Below are 23,853 nucleotides of genomic sequence, written 5' to 3' on the forward strand. Positions count from 1 at the left end.
ACTGTATAGACGATGCCACTGGTGAAAACGAAACCTCGTATTGAGGCACCATATCGATGCGTGTACCACTCTGCAGTACTTAATTATAAATTTTTTAGTTGACTTTTTAAGGTTTGTTCAGTTGAATATAATGAACATGATTGGTACCTCTAATCAAGCAGCAAGCTTTAATCAAACCAAAAATTCTGAGAATGTAAATGTTGCAGTTAATTCCAATGCAGAGGCCAGCAGTGAAGTTTTGCATTAGAAATTTTTTTTTGTACAATGTTGACCATCTTTAAGTAACAGTCTGTACATAGTGCAATTAAATTTCAACACAATAAATTATCTACTTTTCAATTTTATTTTTTTGTTGACATCACTGGGCTGCAAGTTTCTTAATTTTCACATGCGCGACACAATTTAGTTTTGTCATGTATTCATTCTCCTACATTCAGCAGCAAGAATGCACGTGAATGAAACTATTTTCAATTGCATTAACTCTTTATCTTTTCAAATTTTTGGTTAAAGGTATCTCTTAGTTGCTCAAACGCCAAAACGACAACATCATCTTTATTGTCACATAGTTCCTTGAAAGACGTGCTGGAAAATAAAGAGAAGATTTTAAAAACAGCATAACTTCAATCCAGCATGATACTCATTAAGAATATTGAACAAAGTGAGGAAGTGTTGAAAATAGTGGACTATAGACCCAAAAGGAATGCTCGATTATTTAAAGCTGGTTTTACATTTAAAGCAAAATCCTGTTTTTTCACATAAAGCAAGAATACTCAATTGAAATGAGGGAGGAGCCAGATGGATACAGACAACTTAGGGCCTGAGTGTACACAGCAACACATCTCTAAAATCTAGATCATTCATCATTAAATCAAGGTAAGAACTGATGAAGAAAGTACATTTAACATAAACAAATTAGCTGAAGTAAGCTATTCCACTTTCTTTGTTATAACAATAAATTCCAGTCATACAAGCTCCAAAGTGGTTGAAGTGTGACAACTCAATAGGAAAGGAGAACAGGCAAATCAGGTCAGCAAATTGTATTTGTGATAATAGTAGAAATTTTCAATTGTCAAAAAGATGGGAGCACCATTAAACAGGAGCACAAATACCCAAATATCATTTGTATGAACTGGCTTGTTTTCACATCATTTCTCAAAGGTTAACAGCCAGCAAAGCCTTTCCAAATCATTTATGGACATTTGTTTTTAAATGAATGGTGTTTGACTTGCAATAATGTGATGCACCTATCACTATGGCAGACTGGATGTAATCCCATCCCACAATATGCAATTATACAATAAGTCAAAAACAATATTCCCTCATACCTGATTGAGCCAAGAGTTAGTTGAAAATCATTGAGGGCACTATAGGCATCACCCAAATGCAACCTGAAAAGAAAAGTTAAGGTTATTAAATCAAACTATTTAACATGCATACCCCCTCTCCCCAACACTAACATGGTAGCTTTACTGCAGCTCAAACTTACATGTTGTCAGTTAACAAAGCTTTTAAAGAACCATGTCTGTAGAAGTCAAGGATATAAGCATTCAATGGCATCCTCCTGCCATGCTCATCATACTTCGTCAAGTTTAGTACAGGAATATTGCATGAGCTGACTTCAATAGTACGTGAAGAAATCTGTAATGACAAATTGATTGATCTTCAACACAGACATTTAGAATTCCATCTACCTATATATGAAACAGAGACAACATACAAAAATACATTTTAAAAATCAAACATCCAACTAGAAATACAGTTTACACACATCGCCTCAAGAGAAATCATAGGTAAATAATTACCACATGCTAATTTGATTTTGTTTTAGACATTGCATTTATAAACTGATGAAATAAGGGAGACAGGAAGCATTGATTTTGCCAGGAATACCCTCTTCTAATGAAAATTCTGGGAATTTAAAATAAATTTGTTCATCTCTGAATTTTTAAACAGCCAATTAACGCAATGTCTTGGTTTTCAGATTAAACCCTTTCCAAGTAAATACATTCAACATTACTCTTAGTTTTGCATTGTCTCCAGAATTTGTTTAAAACAGAACAGTACAGGCCCTTTGACATTCAATGTTGTGCCAACCCTTTAACCTACTCAAAGATCAGTCTAAACTTTCTCTCCCACATAACCATCCATTTTTCTTTTACCCATATGCCTGAATCTTAAATGTCCGTAATGTATCTGCCACTACCACCACCCCTTGCAGCACGTTCCATACACCTATCACTGTGTTAAAAGAAACACCTGATATCCCTACTATACTTTCCCTCTACCCAAGTGTCATAAGACCATAGACCACAAGATATAGGAGCAAAATTAGGCCATTTGGCCCATCAAGTCTGCTCCGCCATTTCATCATGGCTGTTTCAACTCTCTTCTCAGCCCCAATCTCCTGCTTTCCCTCCATATCCCTTCGTGCCCTGACCAATCAAGAATCTATCAACTTCTGCCTTAAATATTCATAAAGACATGGCCTCCACAGCTGCCTGTGACAAAGAATTCCACAGATTTACCACTCTTTGGCTACAGAAACCCTTCCTCATCTCTGTTATAAAAGGACACCCCTTTATTCTGATGTTGTGCCCCCTGGCCTTTGACTCTCGAACCATAGGAAACATTCTCTCCACATCCACTCTACCAAGGCCTTTTACCATTCAATGGGTTTCAGTTAAGTCACCCCTCAATTCTTCTGAACTCTAGTGAATACAGGCCCCAAGCCATCGAACGCTCTTCATCTGACAAGCCTTTCAATCCTAGAATAATTTTTGTGAACCTCCTTTGATCCCTCTCATAGGATCATAGAATCATAGAAACCTAGAGCACATTACAGGCCCTTCAGTCCACAACATTGTGATGACCATGTAACCTACTCTAGAAACTGCTTACTGCATAGCCCTCCATTTTTCTAAGTTCTATGTACCTATCTAAGAGTCTCTTAAAAGACCATATTGTATCTGCCTCTACCAAAGTCACTGGCAGTGCATTCCACATACCCACCACCCTGTGTAAAAAAAAACTCACCTCTGACATCCTCCTTGTACATACTTCCAAGCACCTTAAAACTATGCCCCCTTGTGTTAGCCATTTCAGCACTGGGGAAAAGCCTCTAGCTATCCACACAATGAATGCCCCTCATCATCTTATACACCTCTATCAGGTCACCTCTCATCCTCTGTTGCTCCAAGGAGAAAAAGGCCAAGTTCACTCAATCTATTCTCATAAGGCACACTCTCCAATCCAGACAACATCCTTGTAAGGTGACCAGAATTGACACAGTACTCCAAGGTTCAACACATCTTTTCTGAAATAAGGGGCCCAAAACTGCACACAATACTCCAAGTGAGGACTCACCAGCGCTTCAAAGTCTCAACATTACACACTTGCTTTTATATTCTAGTTCGTTTGAAATGAATGCTAATATATTTGGCTTCCTCACGACCAACCACCATTTTATCATGCGCCTCCAAGTACCTTGAGACCTCATCCTTAATAATCAATTCCTATATCTCCCTAGCCACTGAGGTCAAACTAACTGGCCTATAGTTTCCCTTCTGCTGCCTTTCTCCCTTCTTGAAGAATAGAGTGACACTTGCAATTTTCCAGTCTTCCGGAACCATTCCAGAATTTGGTGACTCTTGAAAGATCATTACTAATGCCTCCACAATTTCTTCTGCCACCTCTTTCAAAACTCAGGGGTGTAGACCAACCGGTCCAGATGACTTCAGACCTTTCAGTTTCCCAAGAACCTTCTCTCTAGTTATGGAGACTTCACACACTTCTTGATTTCTGACACCCGGAATTTCCACCACACTGTTAGTATCTTCCACCATGAAGACTGATGCAAAATATTCATTCCGTTTGTATGCCATTTTCTTGTCCCCCATTACTACCTCTCCAGCATTGCTTTCCAGCAGTCCAATATCCACTCTCACCTCCCTTTTACACTTTATGTAACAGAAGAAATTTTTGCTATTCTCTTTAATATTACTGGCTAGCTTACTTTCATATTCCATCTTTACATTCTTAATGACTTTCTTAGTTAACTTCTGTTGATTTTTAAAAGTTTCCCAATTCTCTAACTTCCTACTAATTTTTGCTCTATTTGGGTTTTATGCTGGCTTTGACTTTTCTTGTTAGTCATGGTTGTGTCTTCTTCCCTCTAGAATATTTTTTCCGCTTTGGATGTGTATATCCTGTGCCTTCCAAATTGCTTCCAGAAATTCCAGCCTTTGCTGTTCTGCTGTCATCCCTGCTGGTGTTCATTTCCAATCAATTCTTCCCAAATCTTCTCTCGTACCTCTGTAATTCCCTTTAATCCACTGTAATACTGACATATCTGACTTTAGCTTCTCCACAAGCTTCAAGGTCTTACTGATATTATGATCACTTTCCCCTAAGGCTTCTCTTACCTTGAGCTACAGCTATCTAATCAATTCCGGTTCATTACACAATACCCAATCCAGAATAGCTGATCCTCTTGTACGTTCAACCATGTGCTGCTCTAAAAAGCCATCTCACAGGCATTCTAGAAAATCTCCCTCTTGGAATTCATCATCAACTAATTTTCCCAATCTACCTGCACCTTGAAATCCTGTATGACTATTGAACTTTGCCCTTTGGCATATGTTTTCTATCTCCCATTGCAATTTGTAGATCACATCCTTACTGTTTGCGGTCTGTATAGAACTTCCATCAGGGTCTTTTTACTCTAGCAGGTCCTTAGCTCTGTCCACAATGATTCAACACCTTCCGACCCCATATCACCACTTGATTTTACTTTGCATCAACAGAGCAACACTGCCCCCTCTGCGTGCCTGCCTGTCCTTTCGACACAGTGTGCATCCTTGGATGCGAATTCCCAGCTATAATTTTCTTAGCACCTCAGACTAAACTGTCATTTTCCACCCTCCGTGAATTTCAGCTCATTCAAACCTTCATCATTATTTTACAACCTATTGATACAAAATTTTAAAATTTATACTGTATGTTTAAGACCCTTCAATATTTCATCTCCAAATCTCTGTAGTTTACTCCACTGTACAAGGCTCTAAACTGTGCTTCCCTCCACACTCTTATATACATCAGCCACCATTACCAGCTGGGTTGACAGAAATGTCAGCAGAGCAGTCAGCACTTGTATGCTACTAACAATCACAGCTAATCTGTCCCCTAATATCCTTGCCCAGGAAAAACCTCATCACAGATCTAAAATTTTATATTTATATGAGGAAGTTTCATATTCATACCTTGTGTGAACTTCACTCCTAAAACCTTTAACCTTTTTGTTCTCCAGCTTAGAATTCAACCATAACAGTATGCTATTGTACCACTAAAGGTTGCTCCAAACATCCAATGTCATAGCTGATCAAACAGCCAAAGCCCTTGTTCCCACCCAATCAGCACAATCTGATTTCCTTTTGTTGCTGTTGTTCCTTTTCATGCCTTGTGGCTGATCAGGTGGCATTTTTGCCGCTTCTGTAGCATTTTACTTTAAAAAAAACACGGGTTGCTAGCTCGACGCTTAACCTAGCACGGATGGAAGGCGTGCAAGGAGCTAGCTGGATTCAAACTCAGGACCATTCACCTTGAAGTCCAATGCTTATTCCACTACACCACTGTCTTTCACATGATCGATGCCCAAGCAATGAATGCTATAAAAATCCAGATTAATAACCCTCCCTAGAAGCAAATTTCATTCCATTTCAATCTAAATGACTGCCCATATCTGGAGACTATGCCACTTTTAATTGCAATGCTAAATAAAAGTAACAAAGTACAACTTACACTGTCCACATTGCTCATTTTGAACAGATCCAGATTACTAATCCCAGACAAACATGCAAATGGTGACACGGCAGTTGTTGGATGATTTCCAAAGGTAGTCAACTGATTTACAAATTTAGAATCAGCTACTTGGGGAGAATGACCACCACAAAAAGCTGAGGAAGAAAGTCAACAATAAATCAGAACTACTCAACAGTTAATTTTCATGAAATAGACCACTTTAAAAGTTAGTGGGTTTGAGATTCTGGTTTAAATTCTCTGCATTTTTGAATGATGCTAGGGGAGTTAGCACCATTTTAAAACTAATATTTCCAAGAAAAGCAGAGTAAAGCAACAGATTTATGCTAATTAGGATGATCATTTTTAATTTTAATGCAGCATTATGAATGCTGCCTGAAAGACCATTGCAAAGAAATTCAATTTTGAAAAACAGAATACTGAAGAAATTAAAAACCACATGGAAGAAAAACAAAGTCTGGCACAGATAAGATCGCTCCTTCTAACACCAACAGCACCCACATGTCAGATCTCAACTGGCAAACAACCGCCAATCCGATCCCTTTTTCAAGGCAGGATAATGTAGTATAAGATAAGCAGTGACACTAAGGATCAATATCCCACTTAATAATTTTTATGTGTTCTGCATACCACATGTCGGTGAAAAAGCTAATCACACAAATCAGCCTCAGGGCGGTCAGTTTGTGTTTGAGACATTTACTTTGATTGCTGGCAACTCGCAACTAAAGATTTCCATCAGTTTCATGTTACAACCATCCCAAGGACATGGATAACATTGGTAATTACTGGCCATCATTAGTGCCTAGCCACTCTCTTGAACCACTGCTGGATCATTCTAAAGTGCATTAAAGATCAAACACATGGTATTATCTGCAAGTCAGAGTAGAAAGACTCCAAATTCCAGTTTCCAAAGGAAGTCAATTCAATTTACCATAGATGATTACTTTTCCTGGCTGTTGCTTGAAACTGCCAGGTTTAGGTTGGTATACGAATTCCCTACCCTTGGAATGCAAGTACATTACACTTGTTTAAGGGGAAAATTCAAGGTCCAGCATTATATACTAAATTAAATTGCAATTTTAAATGTTAACATATAACAATTGTTTGAAATATATATTTACATATCCCTGATAAAGGAAGTTGGCATTCTTCAGTCATGTCTATCTGTTTTGACGCAGAAAGGAAAAAACATCCGAAAGTCTCCTGGATACTTCTGTTATATTCATTGACTGCTTCAGCAAACTGTTCTGGAAGATCTTCCAGGAACACCTAGGACAAGAAATAATCCACAGTTTATTTTCTTGGGCAAGTAGCACCTCTAGAGTTGAACTATGGTGTTGATAATTTTATCTACTCTGACTGATCATTTTGTTAGCAATAGTTTTAACAATATAAATAAATTGAAACAGAAACATTAAACTGAACCAGATTAAAATTGAAAAAAAATTGGGATCAATTTGAGATATTCACTTTAGGAGTGTGCATTAAGAAGAATCAACTTGTAAGGATGTGTGTTATTTTAAGTAATCTTAGTTCAAATAACAGATTGCTAGCTCCCTTGTGGAACAATGGCTCAGTGACTTCCTGTGGTATAATGTTTTTATTCATGTAAAGGTTTTTGTCCCACTGAAATTTGTACCTGGCTTGTTGCACTGGTGCATAATATTCAAATACCAAAGCGAGGAAATTGTAAAGCAACATCAAAACATACACACAAAGGGAATCTTAAATACTGCCTTCAGCCAACATGCTTCAATTATGATGCATTTTAGCATGAAGACTGGCATATGTTCTGAGGTATGACATAATTACAAAGCACTCTCAAGCCAGCCTTCAGTGAAATACACAATAAAAACACTTCCAATCTTCCTCCCAATCTCATGCAAGCTGATCACTTTCCTCTATCCAAATTTAACACACTGTTACTGTACTAATTCACCACAAATGACATACTGACTAAATTAACAGTAAATTATAGACAATGGTTTCATGCCCACCAGTTAACAGAAGAGCTTTGATCTAGGATAGATTGCAACCTTAACTAAAAGGCAATTTAAAAGGAGTGATAAAAGAGCACCAGCAAGTTCTTTACAAATTAACTCACTATGGAGGGAAGTAAACTTTCTTTGCTCAAGACATAAGATTTCTTGATGTGTTTTTATTGTAACAACACAGTACCTGCTCTCAGAATAATAGTGTGGCCAGACATTACTTTAGAAACAAAGATAAAACTGCTAGAGAGCTTGGATTCAAAAGCTTTGATACACAATTATTAAAACTGTGTATAAAAAATTAAAATGTGTGCAAATTGCATTTCACAATTTAGTTAAAAAAATGTCATTCCCTTGAAGAACTGAATTGTTTCACATCTCTATACCTTTGATTGGTGGAATGTGGCCCAACCCTTCTCTGTTGAACAGGAGGGTAGATAGATCCTTCCAAAGATATTTGCTAATATCAGAAGTAAAGATTCCATCACTTCCTCAGAAAAGCATATTGAACCTGCTAAATAAACCATAATCAATACCAACAGATTAGTATAATCCTTTATTTTCACTGTAAATGCAATGCTGTACAAACCCTGCCAAACTGTATGAACATTTATTATCAATGCAATGGAATCATTTGTTCACTGTTTTGAAACTGTTGGCCGCTATTCCTACAAATGATATGCGTCAACCTCAAACATGATCAGGAAGGTTAACCTGGACCTTCAGCCAGGCCGGTTCACATTAACAATCTGGAAGGGCAGGAATGATTCACCATCTGATATTCATTATTTTATAGGAAACAGAGTCTCGACCCAAATGTGCAAGTTTGATCCGCACTCCCATAACCACAGTGAAGAATATAATAGGCCATTCTTTCACCCACACACCCCATCCTGTGAGATGCTGTTATCCAGCGCACGCATGCTCTCAACCTTTGTTCTGGATGTTTTTAGCTGGCTGCCTTTATGCTGTTACTGATAACTCATTCCACTGTGAGCAGCTACACACTTTGTTGTGCTACACTTACTCTAAGGCCTATCACTTGACTGGGTTGGCACAAGTTGCAAGTCTAAACCAACAGGTTTAATACACACAACACATTGCCTCTGGAAAGACTGTCTAGCTCACAACCAACTTCCACCTTATCTAGCAACCCACTTTGCCATTAGCCCAGCTATAGGCTTATTTTCAGTTTCTGAAAGTGCCCTGGACAGTACCATACATCACAAGAGTATGGACAGCACTCTGGAGGCTGTAGTTGAAAATATGTGGTAAGACTTGATTCCTTCCACTTCCCTTCTCTGCACACCCCCCAACCCCATTTCTTACACTCCCCAGAATTCAATGGCAACAAAAATCAGGGACCACGTCCATTCTGGTACAATTTTTGGGTCCTCAAGCTGTACTGCCCTGGTGGGTCATAAAAATTGTTCCATTTGTGTTTTTAAATGCGCCTAAGACTACCAGTATCTAGCTATGGATAAAAAACAACAATTTCTCATGACTGACCCTTCGGCTTGTCTAGTTCAAAGAAATGATCTGCTGTACTGACTTATATTAATGGAAAATGTTCAAAATTATTCTTAAAGATAACTTATAAACATACTGTACTTTACACTCTGATATCCAAATTGGTTTACATCAATGGTCAAGGTTACACTCTTGAAATGAGATAACTGCAAAATGACATCTTTAGCTACTGTTCAATTAGAGCAGTCCAAAATAAAGTTATCGGGCTTCCACTGAGCATCCTACACACTGTTGGCCTGAATCATAACTATTTCTCACACTCCAAATTCTACCCTCCCATTAAACATTTCCAGTACCTTCTGCCTTTATTTCAGGTTTAACATTTTGCTATAATTAACAATTAAAAGACCTGAGGAACTCAGCAGGCCGGGCAGCATCTATGGAGAAGAGTAAACTGTTGACGTTTTGGGCCTAGACCCTTCATCAGAACACAAACTAAAAGACCAAACAGACTGTGAATATTTGTTGTATATGCTATGTAGCATGCTGGTGTGCATTAAAATAATATAATAAAAAAATAGTAATACTTTAATTCAAACTATTGGTGCATTGTGGCACAATTCATTATCACAAGAGATTCTACAGATCCCGGAAATCCAGAGTAGCACATGCAGAATGGAGGATGAACTCAGAAGGTTAGGTAACACTATTGTGAGGAATAAACAGTCAACGTTTTGGTCTGAAATCCTTCTTCAATACTGAAAAGGAAAGGGTGGACCATGGGAGAAAGAGAATAAGGAAAGACACTAGAGAGAGGTGATAGGCAGGTGACCAGAAGGGGTAAGAGGGGAACGACAATGGAGAATGGAAAAAGAGAAGGGGGAGGGGGGAGAAATTACAAGATGTTAGAGAAATTGATTCATATCATCAGGTTGGAGGCTACCCAGATGAGGTGTTGCTCCTCCAACCTGAGAGTGGCCTCATCGTGGCTGTAGAAGAGGCCAGGGACCACATTTTGGAATGGGAACGGGGAGTGAAATTAAAGTGGTTGGCCAATAGGAAACACTGCCAATTGTGTCAACCTGCCTTTAGAATAGTTCTCCTTCTTCTTTGGGATGCAGCTACCCTGTGCCTTCTGAATTGCTCCCAGAAACTCCAGCCATTGTTGTTCTGCCGTCATCCTGGCTAGTGTTCCCATCCAATCAATTTTGGCCAGCTCCCCTCTCATGCCTCTGTAGTACTGACTTATCTCTGGTTCATTACACAACACCAAGTCCAGAATAGCTGATGCCCTGGTGGGCTCAACCACAAGCTACTCTTAAAAAACCATCTCATAGGCATTCTACAAATCTCCCCGCTTGCTATTCAGCAACAATCTGATTTCAATAATCCCAATAAAATCCAGAAATCTGAATCTCTGCCCCGTGCACCAGTTCCTCAGCCATGCATTCATCTGCCAAATCATCTTATTCTTACCCTCACCAGCATCAGTGAGTCTCTGGCACTGAACCCAAGCATTGTGGCTCAGAAAGGGGGAAGGGGAAGAAGAGGATTGCAGTAGTGATAGGGGATTCCATAGTTAGAGCAGACATGAGATTCTGCGGATACGATAGACACCTAGATGGTATGTTGCCTCTCAGGAACCAGGGACATGGGCATCTCGGATCGGGTTCACAGCATTCTAAATGGGGAGGTTGAGCAGCCAGAAGTCTCAGTACATATTGCCACCAATGACATAGGTAGGAAAAGGAAGGAGGGCCAGAACAGAGAATTTAGTGAATTAGGTATAAAGCTGAAAAGCAGGAACTCCAGAGTAGTAATCTCTGGATTGCTGCCTATGCTCCTCGCCAGTGAAGGTAAAAGGATGATATGGCAATGAATATGCATCGGAGGAGCTGGTGCAGTGGACAGGGCTTGAGGTTTCTGGATTATTGGGGTCTCTTCTGGGTAAAGTATGACTTGTGCAAAAGGGACAGGTTACACCTGAACCAGAGGGGACCAATATTCTTGTAGGTAGGTTTGCTAAAACTTTTGTGGAGGGTTTATACTAATTTGGTATGGGGCTGGGAACCAGAGTGACAAGGCTGAGGATGGGGCAATTTGGAATACAAGCAGAAGCAGTGTGCAGTGAGACTGTCAGGAAGGACAGGCAGATGATGGGGCAAAATTACAAATGTTTGTACAATTGGTGGGAGATGTGCTAGAGTGTAAACGGGAACAAAATCAAAAAAGGGTGATGAATAAAGGATTGAAGTATACAGTATACAAAGTAGATAATCTTTTAACAGTTACAGATTGGTACGTACGATGTTGTGGGCATCACTGAGTCGGAGCTGAAAGAAAATTATAGTTGGGAGCTTAACAAGGATATACATTGGATCAAAAGGACAAGCAGGTAGGTGAGCGGGAGGTGACATGCCTCTATTGGTTAAAAAAAAATTAAATCAAATCCTTAGAAAGAGATTTCTAAGGATCTCTTAGGATCAGAAAATGTATAATATTTGTGGGTTGAGTTAAGTAATTACAAGGGTAAAAAGACATTGATAGGAATTATATTCAGGCCTCCAAACAGTAACCAGGACGTGGGCTACAAACTACAACAGGAGATAGAAAATGCATGTCAAAAGGGCAATGTTACGATTGTCATGTGCTGAGGGATTTCGATATGCAGGTTGATGGTGGATCCCAGGAGAGAGAATTTGTAGAATGCCTATGAGATGGCATAGAGCAGCTTGTGGTTGAGCCCACCAGGGATCAGTTATTCTGGATTGGATGTTTTGTAATGAACTGGATTTGATTAGGGAGCTTAAGGTAAATGAACCCTGAGGAGACACTGTTCATAATATGAAAGTATTCACCCTACAATTTGACAAGGAGAAGCTAAAGTCAGGTGTAACAGTATTACCATGGCATAAAGGAAATTACAGAGGCATGAGAGAGGAGCTGGTCAAGTTGATTGGAAGGTGACACTAGCATGGATTACGACAGAGCAGCAATGGCTGGTTTCTGGGAGCACTTGAGAAGGCGTAGGATAGGTACATCCCAAAGATGAAGAGGTATTCTAAAGGCAAGATGATGCAACCATGGCTGACAAGTCAAAGCCAACATAAAAGTAAAAGAGAGGGCATATACTGGAGCAAAACTTAGTGGGATGTTAAGAAAATTGAAAAGCTTTTAAAAACAGGCAAAAGGCAACTAAAAAGCCATAAGGAAGGAAAAGATGAAGGTAAGCTAGCCAATAACATAAGTGTTTTCAGATATACAAAGAGTAAAAGAGTGGAAAAAGTAGATATTGGACCGTTGTGAAGTGACACTGGAGGTAGCAATGGGGGACAAGGAAATGGTGGACAAACTGAATAATTATTTTGCATCAACGTTCATTGTAGAAGATACTAGCAGCAAGCCGAAAGTTTGTGTGTAAGGGGGCAGAAGTGAGTGCAGATGCTATTATTAGGGAGAAGGTGCTTGGGAAGCTGAAAGGTCTGAAAGCAGATAAATCACCTAGACCAGATGGACAACATCCCACAGTTCTTAAAGAGCTAGCTGAAGAGATTGTGGAGGCATTAATGAAGATCTTTCACGAAACAATACATTCTGTCATAGTTCCAGAGGACAGAGGCTAAGAAATTATAGGCCAATAAGCCCGACCTCAGTGGCTGGGAAGATGTTGGAGTCCATCGTTAAGGATGAGGTTTCAAGGTACTTGGAGTCACTTGACAAAATAGCACGAGTCAGCATGATTTCCTTAAGGGGAAATCTTGCTTGACAAATCTGTTGGAATCCTTAGACGAAATAACAAGCAGGATATAAGTGCCATACATAAGGCTGCTTAGCAAGATAAGAGCCTATGGTATTACAGGAAACATACTAGCATGGATAGAGCAATGGCTAATTGGCAAGAGACAAAGAGTGGAAATAAAGAGAGTCTTTTCGGAATGGCAGCCAGTGACACACTGGCAAAAAGCACCTAAGTGTGCCTTTTGCACACCGGCTCAATGCCTAAGTTGGTGCTGTCTTTCACCGATTCTATTATGGTTATTATTCTGATTGGAGTTATTGAGTATGTCTGCAAGAAAATTAATCTCAGGGTTGTACTTGGTAACGTACATGTACTTTGATATTAAATTTACCTTGAATTTTGACTAGTGGTGTTCGACAGGGGTTGGCATTGGGACTTTTTTTTTAATGCTGTAAGTCAACAATTTGGATGGTATTGTAGCCAAGTTTGCGGTCAATACAAAGAAAGGTGGAGGAGCAGGTAGTATTGAGGAAGCAGGGAGGCTACAGAAGGACTTAGATTAGGAGAATGGGCAAAGAGAAAGCAAATGGAATAGTGTCCTGAACTGTACGGTCATGCATTTCAGAAGAAGGAATAAAAGCACAGACAATTTTCTAGATAGAGAGAAAATCCAAAATGCAAAGAAACTTTGGAGTCCTCGTGCAGGATTCCCTAAAGGCTAACTTGCAGGTTCAGTCAGTGCTAAGGAAAGCAAATGCATTCAATTTGAGAAGACTAGAATATAAATAACAAGGATGTAATACTGATGCTTTAAAAGGCATTGGAAAGCCCTCACTTGTGAGTATTGTCAGTTTTGGGTCCTTATCTAAGAAAGGATGTGCTGACATTGGAAAGGGTTCAGAGGAGGTTCACAGGAATGATTCTGAGGAGCAGTCAACGGTGCTGGGTCTATACTCGCTGGAATTTAGAAGAATTGCGGGCGGGGGGGGGAGAATCTCATGGAAACTCCTCGATAGAGTGTATGTGTATGTGGAGAGAATGCTTTGTACAGCGGGGGAGTCTATGACCGGAGGGCACACTCATTTAGAACTGAAATGAGGATGACTTCCTTTAGCCAGAAGGTGGTGAATATGTGGAATTCGTTGCCACAAGAGGCTGTGGAGGCCAGGTTATTAGGTATACTTAAGGCAGAGGTTGATAGGTTCTTGATTAATCAGGGTGTGAAAGGTTATGGGGAGAAGGCAGGAGAATTGGATTGAGCGGGATTGCATCAGCGATGATGAAATGGCAGAGCAGACTCATTGGACCAAATGGCCTAATTCTGCTCCTATGTCTTACTATCTTATTTTTTAAAAATGTATCTGTTATCAGCAAATGTGACTAGAACTTGCCCCTTGAGTCATTAACAAATTTCAATAGTTTTTGCTACAGCATGATTCCATGGCCTAACAACCTAAAGTATCAATTTAGCCTGGCCTGCTGCGTTCACCAGCAACTTTGATGTGTGTTGCTTGAATTTCCAGTTGGCCTGCTGCATTCACCAGCAACTTTGATGTGTGTTGCTTGAATTTCCAGCATCTGCAGAATTCCTGTTGTTTCAATTTATCCAGAATGTTTTGTGTTAGCCAAGCGCTTGTTCGTTATGTGCTGCGGTATATTACATTGACAATCATGGGCTTTCTATGACCATGACTGCTCCTGGCAATTTTTTCTACATAAGTGGTTTGTCACTGCCTTCTTCTAGGCAATGTCTTTACAGGTAGCGTGACCCCAGCCATTATCAATACTCTTCAGAGACTGCCTGGCCGTCATCAGTGGCCACATAAACAGGACCTGTCATATACACCAACTGCTCATACGACCATCTACCATCTGCTCCCATGCTTCACATTACCAAAATCAGGGACGCTAAGCTGGTGCTACACCATGCCCAGGGGCTAGTGGAGGAAAGGAACGCCTTTGGTAGCGACGTATCTCCACCCTACCACCCAAGTTAGCTAATACATCCCCTTACTAAAACACCCCAATGACATGATCTTGTGCAGCAACTTCATGTGGCACCAAACTGAATTTTTTCTAGAAATTCAAATACAGGGTTTTTTTGGCTTATGGTTCACCCGACTTACCAAATTTATACCAATTCTCCCATACATTTTTCTTTCAAGTATTTTTCAAGCTAGAAATAACTTGGATATTTCTGTCTTGTTCACGAGCAGTTCTCAGAAACAGATCTTTTATATAATGAGGGGACTGCCTGTACACTACCTTAACCATGTCACCTCTATTCAATCTGTTTGACATGTCCTCAAAGAACTGTAATAAATGTCAAACACTGTTTCCTTCTATTAATCTACGTTGACTCTGCTTAACTATATTGTCTTACATCCTTTGATTCCCGGCTTCAGACACATTAGTATACTTAGTATTTATTCTGTATTTGCAATGCTTGTTTTACATTCTTTTTCCTTTACCACCACCTGTTTAATATTCTACTATTGTTGGGATACCTTTATTACTTTCTATCATGATATCAAAAACAAAATATTTCACAGAATTATTCAGTCTATCATTTCCTTTATACCCTAATGGCAAATCTACCCCATTGAAGGGGATAGTTTCAGTATAAAATTCAATGTCCATATAAAGCTAATTCATGTGGTGGACGACACATTTCCTTCATGTCATTATACAGAATGAACCTTTTTATTTGAAGTTGTGGTTGTTAGTGACAATCTTACCTTTCCGTGCTGATGCATCAGGCTGAGAACAAATTTTGTGAAACAGACCTTTCATAAGGAAACTGATGAAAATAAAATTGGCTGGTTCATGTTGATCCAAGTGGGCCACTAGACCTGCAAACCCTTGCGGCATTCCATTCAAATCCAAAAATCCCTGCAAAAATGAAATATCATTTATGTTCAAATAAACTCTCTACCAACAATACAAAGTTGAAACCTCGTCATGGACACCAGGAAATTTATGTTGAATTGATTACATAGCCTCAAATTAAATACATTAAAAAATCATCTCAGTGATGGCACTCCTTAAACTTCTGGAATTAAAAACCATCTAGTTTGGCTAAAGATGTCAAAGGAGGAAATCTTTGGCCTGGTCAATATGCAAATAATGTTTCTAAGTAATGTATCAGATTCTTGCCTTTTTTTAAATCACCCAAGTGTTTCAAAATTATCACTCTTAGGCACAGATTCAGATTTGACAAAATCACATCAGTTCAGACAACCGTGTAAAGATCTCCTCCCGAATCAGAACCGGGAACAAACGAGCATTGCAAAAATCTAAGATATGTGCAATCAAATCTCTAGCCAGCCCGGATCACTTCTCCACAAGCCCTTCAAGACAGTTCCACTGGCAAGACAGACACAAAAGTGACAATGTTACAAGCCAGAAAGTTTTCAACATTCTCCATACAATTCAACCAGTCTTGTGCACCAGGTCAAATATGGGCTAGGAACCTCCAATTTCCATAACGATCCTCAGAGTTAACCAATCACAACTTTTCCAATTCAGACAGCAAGAGCACAAAGCGTATTTTATGTAGGGCATAAGAATACTCTTCACCAAGTCTAGCTTATTTGCACCATCACTGTCCAAACTGGCCAGATCTGAGGGGCGCAGCCACAGAATTTCTACAACATCTGTTGGTTTCTAACAAGAGAATGCCTAACCACCTACCTCATTATTAAATGGACTATCATTATGAAATCCACCACCGTCACCTTAGAGAGCAGAAACTCAACTGTGATTACAAAAGCATGTTATAGATCTTAGCATCTTGGAGTGAGTAACTCACTTTTGACATTCCAAACCCTCAGGTGCGAGGCACAAGCAAAGAGCTTAACGGAATACTCTTCACATGCCTGGATGCATATAGCTTAAATAAAAACAAGCAACTTGGTACTGCCCTGAACAAAGTAGTGTAACTGATTGGCACATTAAACACAAATGTACTCAGCACACAACTCTGACAATATCTCCCAAACTCCAAGTATAAGTTCAGCAGGTACTTCCACTCAGCTTCACCAAATCTCACACCATCCTGACTTAGAAATAAAGAGTAATCCCTTATTACCAAATCAAAAACTCTGGATGCTTCCCAAATAGACTACAGCTCTAAGAATTTGGTTCACTTTCAGAAGGGCACATGGATGTACAATAAATCAAACTTTACCAATGAATTTCACATATCATACAGTTAATTAGAAAGAGAAAGGCTCAGAATATTCCTGTTTGTGTTAACTGGGATAATCACAGCCATGAGTAGAGAATGCCGATGCTAATTGTTGAGGATTAATCAATTACTATCCAAGTGCCAAGAAACATGGGACACCAAGAAACAATGACCTGTCACAATTACCATAGCCTTTGTTCTGAACTTACAATGACTTGGTTTTTTTCAAAAAATTAATTTCTAAATTTGTCTTCACTTTAATGCCACATTATTGCAGCAGACATTTAGTTGTGGCAGATGCAAAAATTAAGTAATTCATTCAAATTTTGGTTTCACCTTTTTTAAAAACACTTATCTTTAAATCCTACCTGTTTGAGAAGAAACTGTAAACAGAACATGAAGTACAACTTCAAGACCGACTGCTTCTTGTGGTTATCATAGCACAGCATAGAATGTTGCAACAGAGACAAAGCCTACAAGGTAAAAGTAAGATTTTCCAATGATTTATGCACAGTATCCAATTTACAAAACAATTCTATATTAGCCAAGTTTTGACTCTGTACAATGGTGATGTTTGCATTTAAATATAACAAGTCAGACACACAGTACTGCATTTTTTGTAGATAAATACAAGGTTCAGTTAAACCAGAAAAGTGAGGGAAAACAAGTCAAAAGAATGATTTTGTACAATGTAGAAATAATGCAACCAACTGTTTTTCTCCCGTTAAGTTAAAAGTAAAAGTTAATCTCAATGCTTTGGTTTCAGATAAGAGAACGTGATCATTTTTGCTATTTTATCCTTTAAATTTCCCTTTTAATGCACATTTATCTTGAATAAAAATTCCTAATGAAAATCTATACAAAAAGTAACAACTATCGAAGAAAGAAAGGAAACCTAACTTGGATTCTGTCTAGAAATACTAACATTCCAATACAAACAAAAAAATAATGAATACGTTCATCCAGCGAAATGTTGCAGAATTAAGATGTACACTGGTATACAATTACTGTCAGTGATTCTAGTTTAAGCACAAAACGGAAAATATATTTTAAAATATCATTCTATTGATGAACTACTAGGTCGAATAAAGATCCAACAAAAACAATAACCTTAATATTTAAATGTTTTACTAATAAATTTAATCAAAGTAATTTTACAATGATTTTTAATTAATTGTGATAGTAATAAAATCATAATGGCTAGGTAAGAAGTACATCTATGACAAGACCTTCCAGCTAATTAATTACCTTGGCTTCTGCATCCATTCTGTCATCAGATTTAGCAGCCAGCAACATAAGACGAAGCACAAGCGAGAGAGATAAAGGAAACTGGCCCCTAAGTAGAGGAACACTTGCTTTGAGAAGCCTTTGCACTTTGGGCAACGGAATACAATAAAAGATCACGTTGCCAATCACATCAAAGCCTCGTCTTCCAGCTCGGCCAGACATCTGAAAAAAAATACCGGGAAGTTCAGTTTTTGAAAGTTCAAGTTTGAGTAGAATCTGTTTTTGGCACCAGAATTAAATAACTTTATTTAGATGAGGAAAATATAAAAAAGTGTTTTACTTCCAAGTGATTTATTTATTTAAATGAATATTAAAAAGAGCCCAATAAAGAATGGGATGTAATACCTGTCGATATTGCAATGCATCCAGTAGAACAGAATCATCAAGAAAGACAACAGTTTTGCATGGCATGTTAATACCCAGGGCAAGAGTTCCAGTAGCAGTCACAACCTACAGAAAAACAAATTTACTGAATGAATTCATCTCAACCAGAACAAAAACTGTGTTCAAACGCATGGTTTGTAACACTGCTAGAAAGTTCCACAGAGGAATCAGTATCGAATTGGCACAACCTACTATAGCAGGAGCTAATACTTTTAATGCAGCACAGCATCTCTTCCAGTGCACATGGCTGTCAATGAGATTCTATATCCCTACCTTACCATTTCACCAGCTAAGGATGCCTGCAGATTGATGTTTATGAATGTATTTATTTCAAAAACACCAGGGAACTATTTTAATAAAAACATGTATGTTTTCCCTATCACTCAACTACTCTAAAAACACATGCATTTCCACCTTGAATACATTCAATGACTTTGGTTCCACAAGTAGAGAATTCCAAAGGATTTATAACTCTTAGGTTTCCTCATCACAATCTTCAATGGATACCCATTATTTGGCTCCCCATTGCCCTTACCTCCCCAACCACCTCAGACTACCACAAGTAGAAACATCTTCACAGTACCCAAACCTCTTAGAATTTTATTATTGATATATTGTTTAGCTTGGTTGATAGTTTAACTCTTATTGTACATATTGATATGTTGACTTGATTACTTTAATGTATTTTTTGTTGTTGATTTTCAATAATAATAAAAAGATTTAAAAATGAAAAAAAAGAATTTTATCACCAATTCAATCTGCGTTTAAGCTTCTGAGACAGGAGGCATAAAGAACTGGTGACATACCAACAACAATACTGCCACAAGATCTTCCAAATCCACTGGCACAACAAGTGAAGCAATCTGAGCATCCTTTCTCAAATCAATTTTGGCTCTAGATAAACTGAACCAACCCCAACGAAAAGGTCACAGTGCTCACTTATCCAATATTAGATTTTCCAAATCCTCCCTGAAAAATTGCAATTATCTCCATTGACACAGAAAACACTGACCCATGACAGTTCAAAATAGAGGCAAAACACTCAGAGGGCTTTGAATCCACATATCAGCATACAAAATCCCAGCAAATGGCAAAAGACCAATTGTTCTATCTTCACAGCATCTCTTCAAGTACAAAAAACAGCCAAATACCTCTTCAGAATGCTCAGTCATCATACACCATTTAAGTAACATTCTACTCTTATATTCTTACCAAAGTTAATGACCTCTCCATTCCACATATACTCAATCTGCAAGCTGTTTTACCATTCACTTAACATACTTAAAACTCTCAACAGATTTTTTTTGCATCCTTTCCGCAAGCCCGCTTTCTCACCTATCTTTGTACCATCAACTAGTGTGGCTACAATTCACTTGGTCTCTTCATCCAAGTCATTAATATGGATTTTGAATAGTTAAAAGTTCGCCAAACTGAAAGTGACTTAATTATCCCATTTCTGTTTTGCTAGTTCGCCAATCCTCTATCCATACAGAACTTTGTGCAATAACCTTCTATGTGGCACCATATCATATCTTTTGGGAACTAACAGAGGCAATTCACTTTTCACCAAACCAGGATGAATCTGGTTAAGTGTGTTTTAATTTTTGAGCATGTTCCTATATCAGCTTATTAGCGGATTCCAGCACTTGCACCATGGCATTTTAGGCTAATTGGCCTGTAGCTTTTTAAAAAGCAAAGTAAATTTATTATCAAAGTACGCATGCAGTATACAACCCTGAGATTCATCTTCCTTTTGTTTTCTTGCAAATGGTTGGGGAACCAATTGGAACAATCTGTTAGGACCTTTCCGGAAAGAAATCTTGAAAGATCAGCTTCAGAAGACATTGTCACTTTGATCTCATTATTTTGCCTAGGTTTATTCTTTAGTCATTTAATGATAATAATAATTTCAAACACCTCAGTAACTTTTTGCAGCCAGATTATTCCTCTTATTGGACAGGCTATACAGCAAAAGATGCTGCTGTTAGCTTCAGCCAATTTTAAGTTTCAGAACTTCCAGAAGAAAATTAGGCATGTCACTTCAGAAGAGATGGCACCCAGTTGTAAAATTTTCACTAAGACTTTCACCTGGAAAACAATTAGTTTACTCCAACCCTTCCCTCCACACTTTTATGCTAGCCAACTCCCCTCTTTTAGTTGTTATGAAAGGTCTCAACTCAAAACATCAACTGTCCATTTCCCTCCATAAATGCTACCTGACCCGCTGAGTTCACAGCTTTGACTGTTGTTCCTTAAAATCACAGAGTGGCATCAAAAAGTGAAATGGTCGACTAGTGCATTTCACAAAATTTCCAAAAGAGTAGCACAAATGCATTAAAAGATTCAATGATCGATGGCTGAGTTGGTCACAATGCAAGTTTGTTAAACACTGACCCTGGCAAATCCAAGTCTGAAGAGCATTTCCACAGCTTGTCTTCCTTTACTGTTCAGGGATGGGTGATGAAATCCAATCCCTCTCTCCAAATAAAGACGCAGTTGATTTGCTGTTTTCACTTGGTGCAATCGCTGAAAGATTGTATCTAAAATCTAGGGAATTCCAAAGTTGGCTGAGAATCATTTTGGAATACAAATTTTATATCATGCACCACAACAATTTTATAAGTTAACAATGTTATGACTGAAAATCATGCTTCCAGGTTTTATGTTTAGTTACATAGACATTCTTCAATTATGTTCAATTTTTAAGTTCCTTGTCTTTATACTTCATGAAAATAAATATTCACCTTTACACAATCTGCAATTAAAAAAAACTATAGCCATTAGAAACAGAAAATAAAACATCTACACCACCGCCCCCCCGCTTCAGATAACGCCAAAGAAACTAAAATACATCTGCACTTTATTTACCTACAAAATTGCTAACAGATCACAGATGGCATCAATAGATTTTCTGGCAATTGCATAACCTTTGTTTTTCTTCACAACTTTTTGTCAAAAATTTGCTCGGAGGATACAACCTTGGTCATTTATCTTGCTGCATATTGCATTACCAGGCTATGTGCAAGTCATCTGAAAGCAAGCAACCTGCACTCAGCTAGATTTGACAATGGTTGCTATTTGGTCATATTTCTAAGCATTGATAAAAAGGAACATTTGTGTTTTAAGCTACTAGATGACAGAAATAAAAGTAAATGACAAAATTAACAAAGCAATATTAAATAACCACAGAGATTTGAATACTGAGATTAGGTATTTCAATTTTATAGAACAATGAAAAACACTCCGTACCTTATGGTCCGCAGCAGTTTCCACTGCATAGGTGCAGTCTGGTGGAACTTTCCTCAATTCTTGAAGTTTCTGGTATAACATTTCTTGCTCAGTTTCCCTCATTACCATATTGTCAGCCTCATGGGACTCCTTTGGATCACTGGAACCAGAACTAACTATTATATGGAATGTAATAAACCAACAATAAAAATACACCTTGTTGAGTATGGTTTGATCACCAAAAGAGGCAAAAATCTGGGAATAATTTACTAAAGAAAGAGACATAAATGAAAAGCAAGTTTAAAAATCTGTGGAAGACGAGGGGTTGATTAAGCCTGAGGGATGATTACGCAGATCAATGGAATGGCATCCAAGAATGATGCATTAACTTCAGAAACTATTTGGATGGGTGATATGGTGCAAGTGACGGCAATATTGCTCAAATGGAAAACAATTCACTAACATCTTAACTCTTATAAAGGTCTAGGAGCTGTACTAGTTTGAACCACTTTGCATATCTGAGGTTTTGAATTAGTTTGGAATATTTTAAATTGTTCAATTGGTCTGTGGTGGTTTCTAGATATTAGTTCCGTGATATATTGGGGTATTATGGGTGCAAGGTATTATAGCATTTCGGATACATAATGGGTACAAGATGCTTTATTGTTTTGAGCAGGCAAACTACTTTTATAAATCTGTAAAATCCATCTGGAATCATAGCAGTGCCAAAATCATAGAAGTTCAAAATCAATTGTTCTATTCCTGCCAAACAGCTTTCACTTTTATCCAAGTCTGCTTCCACTAATCACCCCATTTCTTCTAGACTGGCTAACACTGATATTCTTTCAGGACTGTAATTGCAGATTTAGTGCAAAAAGACCTGAATAATTATTGGTTTTGCATCAGGGCTTGCATGTTCCATCAGAGATTCAGTCCTTGGTTCATTATGGCAAGCCAGTTTTCATACCTCGCTTGACATTACTCTCTCTGCACTGAAACTGATGAAATGTAAAATAATAACTCCCTCCAATCCAGTTAGTTTAGATAGCAGCAATTATAGGTCTTGATTGACCCCCAGGACACCCTAAACTAATCTGGCCCTTTCATTAAATCTTGCAAACTTTCACATTTGTCCAACAAAGCCTTGCCAACGAATAAGAATAAATTTAACAGTTTAACCCTGTAAGTATAAACAGGAAGGTAGAAATAATACTCACGTAGGTTGTCTTTTTCCAGCACGCTTTGATAATTTTCGAAGTTTGTTTTCAACTTCGATTCTTTTTTTTGCATCATCTGAACCTCTTTTTAGTTGTTCCTTGTTAGTGACATGCAGGTATGTTTCTTTAGCTAGTCTTTCAACTAATGAAACGCTAAATCTGAAATAAAAGGACTACATCAAAAAAAAATACAGTATGCAGAAATTTTAAAGTAAAAAAAAGTCATCCCACAATGCTTGTTTGCATTTATAATTTTATTACATGGTCTGGGATCCACAATTTATGTATTTCCCTTCATTTCATCCAGCATATTCTCATTTGAGTCACAGCTATTCTTGTTCAGGTGCAGTAAATAGAGTTTTAAACACAAGAAATTCTGCCGAGGATGGAAACCAAGACCACCACAAAATTCTGGAGAAACTCACTCAGCAAATCAGCCAGCATCGATGGAAGTGCATAAACAGTTAATGTTTCAGGCTCAGAACCTTCATCAGGATTGGGTTTTTTTGGTCTCATTGCAAGAGTGCAGGAATA

The 23,853-nt window shown here is 38.2% G+C and overlaps 1 protein-coding gene across 1 annotated transcript in view; it reads right to left on the bottom strand.

The window, feature by feature from the left end:
• Window positions 1–320: 320 nt before the first annotated feature.
• LOC140196546 (probable ATP-dependent RNA helicase DDX60) overlaps window positions 321–23,853 on the bottom strand; it is a 73,365-nt gene continuing 49,832 nt past the window's right edge. Inside the window, exons 25-37 of the mRNA XM_072255941.1 lie at window positions 23,320–23,478; window positions 22,124–22,262; window positions 21,269–21,421; window positions 18,836–18,940; window positions 18,452–18,652; window positions 17,572–17,676; window positions 15,753–15,906; window positions 8,192–8,319; window positions 6,936–7,083; window positions 5,797–5,951; window positions 1,487–1,638; window positions 1,326–1,388; window positions 321–582 (exon numbers count right to left, since the gene is read on the bottom strand). Of these exons, the coding sequence (XP_072112042.1) occupies window positions 477–582; window positions 1,326–1,388; window positions 1,487–1,638; window positions 5,797–5,951; window positions 6,936–7,083; window positions 8,192–8,319; window positions 15,753–15,906; window positions 17,572–17,676; window positions 18,452–18,652; window positions 18,836–18,940; window positions 21,269–21,421; window positions 22,124–22,262; window positions 23,320–23,478 (1,768 nt within the window). The 3' untranslated portion in view covers window positions 321–476. The remainder of the gene's footprint in view (window positions 583–1,325; window positions 1,389–1,486; window positions 1,639–5,796; window positions 5,952–6,935; window positions 7,084–8,191; window positions 8,320–15,752; window positions 15,907–17,571; window positions 17,677–18,451; window positions 18,653–18,835; window positions 18,941–21,268; window positions 21,422–22,123; window positions 22,263–23,319; window positions 23,479–23,853) is intronic.

This window comes from Mobula birostris, chromosome 4, assembly GCF_030028105.1.
Source record: "Mobula birostris isolate sMobBir1 chromosome 4, sMobBir1.hap1, whole genome shotgun sequence".
NCBI lineage: Eukaryota > Metazoa > Chordata > Chondrichthyes > Myliobatiformes > Myliobatidae > Mobula > Mobula birostris.